At 45.4% G+C, this 7,927-nt stretch overlaps 1 protein-coding gene across 3 annotated transcripts in view; it reads right to left on the bottom strand.

The window, feature by feature from the left end:
* Positions 1–7,894, bottom strand: part of edem3 (ER degradation enhancer, mannosidase alpha-like 3) — a 38,108-nt gene extending 30,214 nt beyond the window's left edge. For 2 of the 3 annotated variants that reach the window (XM_017717777.2, XM_037535674.1), the window contains exons 1-6: positions 6,712–7,894; positions 6,562–6,607; positions 3,527–3,627; positions 3,142–3,181; positions 2,937–3,049; positions 2,123–2,276 (exon numbers count right to left, since the gene is read on the bottom strand). In XM_017717777.2, the coding sequence (XP_017573266.1) occupies positions 2,123–2,276; positions 2,937–3,049; positions 3,142–3,181; positions 3,527–3,627; positions 6,562–6,607; positions 6,712–6,818 (561 nt within the window). In that variant the 5' untranslated portion in view covers positions 6,819–7,894. The remainder of the gene's footprint in view (positions 1–2,122; positions 2,277–2,936; positions 3,050–3,141; positions 3,182–3,526; positions 3,628–6,561; positions 6,608–6,711) is intronic. The other variant, XM_017717774.2, reaches the window with a different exon arrangement.
* Positions 7,895–7,927: the final 33 nt, after the last annotated feature.

A 7,927-nucleotide genomic window follows, 5' to 3' on the forward strand; every position in this document is an offset into this window, starting at 1 on the left:
TTGTGATAGGAACTTCAAGAACATTTCAAGAACCTTCCTGTGCCAATTTCTGTGTAAAATTCAGAACAGAGCTCCAAAGATACAAGCAACCGACCAAACCAACTTCCCAGTGTGTTTGTAACTTTGTTCAAGTATGTATCGATTTCCTGTAACCAAAGTTTTTCAAGGTCTGTGGGAACACAGCATGCTGTGAAATAATATGTATTTACACAAGATAAGGCTGGTACTGAATGTGAAAAATGTGGAAAGTAGTTGCTTTGTGTGTGTGTGTGTGTGTGTGTGTGTGTGTGTGTGTGTGTGTGTGTGTGTGTGTGTGTGTGTGTGTGTCTACGAATGGACAAGCCACTAGCAGAGTTCCTGTCAAAGGTTTCACCAGTTTTAAGTGAAATTTCATGCATATATTATGGAGGAAGTTAAATCCTCGCCATAACCTGTCGGAGCAATTTCGACAGCACTCACTCACTGTACATGGGCGTATCCCTAACAGTTCAGAGACGCCGGGTGGAGCAGTGCAGGCAATGGCTGAAATGCTGTCCTACTTCAGCGTCACCTGCTGAACCCCAATCAATTCCCCCAGACCAGCTCTGAGAAGACACTTAGCCCAACATGTGTTTTTGTTCCCATTGTGTCAATATTTATTGAAAAATCTGTTGCTGTCACCTTTTTTACATTTCCACTTTTACTAATAACACAACTTTTCCATCTCATCTGAGTGGAAAAACGTCTTGTGAATTTTTTTTTTTTTTATTTCAAAGGTTTTTTTTTTAGCTAAAAAAAATTTACAAGCTTTATTTGAGGCCATGAACGTCAATAACAAACACACAAGATTTCTGACTGTGTGTCCGTACTAAGCTACCTCTGGTGAATGGAAGCGGTTTCGACCACTGTAGATTAAACACGGATATTTGAACCTTGTAAAACAACATTCAGTACTTTCACTTGAACCTTGTAACAGATATTAACATGTACTTTATCTTGTATGTATCAGTTTTACAGTGACTCCTGGCGTAGAGCTGCTGCTGTTTCCAGTTCTCCCATTTTAAAAACTGACTGCAACCTGGTTAGACTACATCTCTATTTTCATCTGCACATATGCAGTCAGTGATGTACCTAGGATTTCCAGAAGGCCTAGAACAGGGGTGCCCAATCCTGGTCTACCACCCTGCACAGCTTGGTTCCACCTCTAACCAAACACACCTGATCCAGTTAATGAAGGCCTTCAGGAGCATTATTGGAGCTGAAGAGCCAGATATGTTGGATTTGAACTCTCGAGGGTGGTAGATCTCCTGCTTGAGCACAATCGGTCTAGAGTTGTATTTTCTCAAAAATTTGGCACCACAAATTAAAAATCAAAACGTAAGTGACTCCGCCATCTCTTCCCAATTATTCTGGCTATATTATTCAAATGTGTAAGGCCATCAGTCTAGTTCATGAAAGCCTAACTGTGGCATGCGCCCACAACCTGGGCCCAGAAGATAACGGCCGCGAGAGCCTGCAGGAAAGTGGGGCCTGAACACCCAGCGGCGAAGAACCTCGGCGAAGAACCTCAGCGAGGACGGCAGGGAGAATGCCGCAAGGCTGGAGGGGGCGAAGCGCAAAGCCCGAGCTCCCCCCAATGGACGCGAGTCACGAGAGTGACGGCGGGAGGAGGAGGACGCTGTTGCCAGCCACGAGAGGCACCAGAGCAAGGAGCGAGTCCAGAGCTCAGGCTTTGCACTCCACTCCCTCCACACTTCATCGCCGCTGGGTGTTCAGGCCCTGCCTTCTTGCCGGCTCTCGCGGCTGTCATCGTCGGGGGCCAGGGGGCGGGCAGACGCCACACTAACCAACGGGAGAGCTTACTTGGTTTTACCCAACTAGATATGACAGGACAGAAAATCCTGATTGGTCCATTTTCTTGTTGGGCACTTCAAAATCTTAACTAATTAATTTCCCCACCACATCTTAAAGAAACATGAGTATCAGTACAATATTTGCAGAGTTTATACACAATAAGCATGAAGAATCTATTGAATAAGAACGAACTAAAAATTACAGAGACATATTTTAAGTTCCCACAAACTATTAAGCCTTCTCTGAAGATCTAGAAGGCACAGAGGGTTCGTCAGAGTTGTGTACTCACTCTGGGGTAAGGCAGGCCGCTGCTGGTGTTGAATGCAGGCAGTAATCTAATCCCCAGGTCTTTGGCCATGTGCAGGAGTTCGTCCTGATACCAGAGCATACGCTCTCCTCTCTCTTTCAGCATCACTGCCATCGAGTGTCCCCCCAGCAGCCCACTAAACAGACACACACACACGTCATTAAACATCCCAAAAGAACAGTCCACCCAAAAATCTCACCACTGCTGAGAAGTCAATACTAAATGAGATCAAAGACACTCACCAGCCCTGACCAGATTATATGCAATGTTAGCTGCAATTCAGCCCAGATGAACACTGGGAACTGTTCATGTAGAGTAAATGCAAAGATAATTTCTATTGACTGCTAATTTCTAATGACTCCAGTCTCATTAACGTCCTTGTAGAGAGTGGTAAACAAAATGCACAATCAATATATTAACCTCAATTAATTCATTTTAAAAAGTATCAATTATATTTTAACTTTATATTCATACTTGGCAGTGATTGGCTGGCAAGCTGCTGTATTTTACTGTATTTTAATGTCTGTTATCAGTCTCTCTTAGAGCAATAAACAGAGCTTGATACATTTTTATTTATCTTGTTCCAACAACGTAATCAGGACTCTTTAAAGGTCTGTGCATGAACTATTACTGAATTAAGTGAGTTAAGCCTTTGATTATTATTATAATCGTCAAAATATTTGGTACATTACCAGATTACTAATGTAATTGCTGGTGACAGCCCTAAAGACAACAAACCACTACAATTTTCCAGCAGTTTTTAAGTCACTGTGAGTAAAAGCGATAACTTGCTCACCCCAGCACTCGAATGTTGGTCTCAAAGACTGACACCACAATATCATTGTCCAGACGGACGTCCTTCAGCACCCTTTTCACAGCTTCCTCAAACTCCGCCGTCTTATTCAGCAGCTGAACACGTCAGAGATGGAGCGTGTTGCATTTGTCTTTGACTTATACAAACAAAGGTGAGGTTTATATATGTCACTTAAATTTTTACTCACCACCAGAGTATCAAGAGTGTCGATGAGGGTGAGAGAAAACCTGCGCAAACAGAAACACGCCACAGAGACAATATGAGCGTTCAACTTTCCAGGCCCAGGAGATTTTACAAAGCTGGAATTTTTAAGCTCAAAGTGAGGACTATCCAGGCTTCATGTGGCTTACTGAGACATTTGTCCTTAGCTTAACGTTTATCTTTTTACCTCTGTGTTCTTCCCCAATAAAAGCTTAATTTAAGATGATGTTAAGCATTTAACATGTTACACTGTGCAAAATTACACAGACACCCCTTCTAATTCAAGAATTCATCTACTCTGCACTCACTGCTGACACAGGTGTTCAGTTGTGAGCACTGTGTATCATCTCTCCACTGCTCTCTGGACTTACTTCCCCAGAGCGTCGTCCACGTCTCCTCTACTGGGCTCCAACCCTCGTACCCGACCTCGGCACGTTAAAGGCATCAGCTCATCTGCTGGGTAGGCATGGTCCTGAGAGAGAGAGAGAGCGAGAGAGAGAGAGAGAGAGAGAGCGCGAGAGAGAGAGCGAGAGAGAGAGCAAGAGAGCAAGAGAGCGAGAGAGCGAGAGAGAGAGCGAGAGAGAGAGAGAGCGAGAGAGAGAGCGAGAGAGAGAGAGAGAGAGAGAGAGAGAGAGAGAGAGAGAGAGAGAGAGAGAGCGAGAGAGCAAGAGAGCGAGAGAGCGAGAGAGAGAGCGAGAGAGAGAGAGAGCGAGAGAGAGAGCGAGAGAGAGAGCGAGAGAGAGAGAGAGAGAGAGAGAGAGAGAGCGAGAGAGAGAGCGAGAGAGAGAGAGAGAGAGAGAGAGAGAGAGAGAGAGAGAGAGAGAGAGAGCGAGAGCAAGAGAGCGAGAGAGCGAGAGAGCGAGAGAGAGAGAGAGAGAGAGAGAGAGAGAGAGAGAGAGAGAGAGAGAGAGCGAGAGAGAATTTCTTAAGTAAATAATAGAAAGAATGACGTGAAAAGACCACTGAAGACCCTTCTGTACCATTTAGTCTGCCCCCCCACCCCAACACACTCCCTGCCACTACTCAACACTCTCTCCAACCAGCACATTATGGCATTACCCGCGTCTCGCCCACACGTGGCATTACGTTTCAGAACCCTCTGAAAAGCCACTCAGAGCTGCTAATCTAAGTGAAGTGTCAGAGACAAACAAAGAGGATTTCAGTCTCACAGACACACACAGCGGAAAAAGGGGCTACAGACTGAAACTGAACACAGTTCAGTGAAAGACATGTGAAAATACACCTAACCGCAACAGCCAAATCCTATTTCAGACACAAATTAGGGCATTTCTCAGAACAATTCAGGGCTGGACCACTTACGCTATCTATGCTAATCTCTACAGCGGTGTGGGCTGACGCCACATGACCTCACTGAAAGTAGCTGGTGCGTCAGCGAGCACAACTAACAAATAATAGATATTTTCTTTGCGGTGACTAAGAATGGACTTATAATGAAATTTCAGGGACTGATAAGAGACAGCACTGATCACACACCAGCTAAAGGGGTGAAATCAGCATTCTGGATTGGATATTGGAGGCAAAAAGGAACGAATTCAAAGCTCCTGCAAACAGAGGTAGTATTTTACCATTACTGTGCTCATTTCTTTTATTACTGTGATAAACAACACACCTCTGAGCTGCCTGTGGATATTTTTAGCACGTAAAGAACTCTGACAGCATGCTTGGTTATAAAGAAGGCATAATTAGTCCTGCTTTATGCTTGTAATACACCGTTTTTTGATATGCCACTAGTAGCACTTTTGTCTCCGTCAAAATATCTTAAGTATTTAAACATTAAACATTCTGACATTGTATCATGTCACACAGTCCATTTTAAAGCGCAGTAGCTGTTGAAGAAAAAATATCTGATTGGCATCAACTGATACACAGGGTTTCAATATCAGCATCGGAAAATTAAAAAGTGGTACCATCTAGGGCTGAACGGCCTGTTTCGCCAAGAAACCCGGAATATCCACCTTTTCCGGCTACAGGCTTGACCCCTGAATGTACTGTGCCAGACTGCCAGTAGGTTGTGGTTGTGGTTGTGATGGCACAACACATGAGGGTTTGGTTGCCCCTGATTGGTCTAACTCAGGGGTGTCCAAAGTCTGGCCCACATACAAGTGTTAACTGGCCTCTGTTTTAGAGTGCGTTATAGTCGACCCGCAAGCCAGAACGCTGCAATTATCCCTCCTACCTGATGGGGGCAGCACTACCATTCATTTACAGAGAAATGTGCTGCACCGCAGCAACGAAGTTAGTTCGACTCTTTAAGGCCAAACAAAATTGTGGCTATTTATGTTGTTTAATCTGCTTCATTCGTTTAACAAACAAACATTCAGTAATTTTTTAAATTAGATTTCTGAACAACTAAAACACTTGAATATGAAGACATAAAACATTAGTTATGTTTTTACTCTAAATAAATAAATAGGCATTTTTTAAATAAGCATTTACCAACCCAAACTGCTCTGAATGAGCAGCCCAGCAATAAATGCATCTTTTAAACAGTAAGAAGAAACCCTTAACGTGCACGTGCCGAGTCGTGACTCTTCTAGAGGCGGATTTATATGCGTTTAAGGGGGTTTTCACCACGTTTTGGGAATTAATTGCCAGCTAGACGCACATTTACACTCACTGCTTTACATGGTTGTAATTTTTATACTTTGAAAACTCAACCTTGTTGAATCATTTGTGAACAATATTTAGGCCCCGAGTTATTCCGACGTGGTCTGATCTGACCCTCTTTGAAAAAGTTTGGACACCCCTGGTCTAACTCACCTACAGCAGTTCACAAGGTCTGTGTTACTAGGTTAAATTTCCCCACTAAAATTTAAAAAGTGTTTCTCATAATGTAAAAAAATATGTGTTTTAATTGCTGTTTAAAAAATGCGATTTTGATATAAAAGTGATTCATATTTCGCTCCTAGTACTATCTCTACCAATAACACCCAAAAGCTAAGTAATTATCACACAATACTTATAAAACTGTGGGCAGACGATATCAGTCATGGGCTGGAGGTTAGGGAACCCGCCTTGCGACCAGAAGGTCGACGGTTTGATTCCCTGAGCCGACAGTACGTGACTGAAGTGCCCTTGAGCAAGACACCTAACCCCTGACTGGATAGGGCTGCCCACTGCCCCCTAGTGTGTGTGTGTGTTCACTAGTGTGTGTATGTGGGTGCTTCACTGCACGGATGGGTCAAATGCGGAGGTCTAATTCCTCTGTGTGCAAGCACAGTTGGCTATTGGTTCTTAATTCAATTGTCCGATATTACCCGCATCATTCAGACTCTAGTGACCAACCTCAAACGCTCCTGACGAGCCCTGCTCTCCAGCTGCCTTTCGCGGAAATAAAACTGTCATATCACTCTTCTCTAGAACAAGGCACTGACAGATGGCTTACCATGTAATTCTGATAAGCGTGGTCAAACATCTCCACCACCTGATTCCTGTAGGAGGAAAAAAAAGCAGCCACATTAGTGCATCACTTTCTGCCACGTTAAACCTCGTGCATCACCAAGAAGTGATGTTGTGTAACGAATAGACTACATACCTCAGTCTGTGCTTCTCGTCTCTGGTCATGGTTTGAGAGAGCCGGACGGAGAAGCCCAGCAGCAGCAGCAGCACAAAAGCGGGCGACATCATCGCCCGACGAAACATCCACAACCTCCACACGACTCTTATATAACTCGGTGTCACGACAGGCAGCCTCTAACCATGATTGTACTCAGCAAGTCACTCCCTGAACTCTACACTGCCTTAAAAATGGTACGAACGCATCGCTGAAGCAGGGTGGCCAAGCTCCACCTGGTCAGACTCACTCCTTCACCTGTCAGAGGCCCATGACAGAAGGCTTCAGTAAGGAAGTTCTAAGCAGTCCTTTGGTGGTTCCTTTGCTTTGAAATGCACAATGGCCTGAAAGAGAACAACGTGGAGCTTAAAGGAGGAAATAAGGCGCTTTTATTCTTCCTTCACCAGCTCGCCTTGCCACACCTGGCCGCTTCCACACGTCCCGAACCTACCTGACACGCTGGCATGCCACTCGCCACAAAGTACACAGACTCAAGCCTCCAAGTTAAACAAGCGTGGAAGGCATGGAGGAAGGAGAAGCCGGAGGAAGGAGAAGCGGCTGAACACAGCCAGCCAGGATGGGCTGCTGTCAGACTACACCACCCCAGCTACGTCCCCTGCTCTGAAACTAACCTTACAGACAGTTAAAAGGCAACAGCGCTGTCAGTTAACATCACCTGAGCACCGGGTTTCTGCTCAGCTACAGACGCGGCAGAACAAGCTCGTGTGTTTGTTGCGGGGCGATATTATCCGTATTTTACGGGGTTTCCCTTTAACCACTCACGGCAGGACGCAAGTCGACAACTCTAAAGCAGTCTAGCAGCAAAGCTGACAGCCTATTAGGCGAAGCTGCTTGATTTCGAGGGTCCTTTTCGCCGAGCTGGTCGCTGACAGCTCGGTTTGCCCGGCTTGCTCGGTTTTTGTTGTCACAGCTGCTGCCGCTGCCGCTCCGGGTTAAAGGGGGAAAGCTTACGGCTAGCTGGCTAATCAGCGAGACGAGAAGCTTGCTGAGCTCTGCCGCGGTTGGAGAGTCGGTTCGGCTTGACGGTGAGCCACCTGGGTAACATGTTCAGCCCTCCCTCCGTGCCTCAAGTCAGGCAAACTCAGGTATTTCTCGTTTTTGTGTCCCGGTGGCTAAATTCACCGGATGCTGCCCCCGTAAGTTCTTCGGGAGGAGGGGGTGGACGTCACAGGGCTAC

The sequence above is a fragment of the Pygocentrus nattereri genome, chromosome 28, assembly GCF_015220715.1.
Source record: "Pygocentrus nattereri isolate fPygNat1 chromosome 28, fPygNat1.pri, whole genome shotgun sequence".
Taxonomy (NCBI): domain Eukaryota; kingdom Metazoa; phylum Chordata; class Actinopteri; order Characiformes; family Serrasalmidae; genus Pygocentrus; species Pygocentrus nattereri.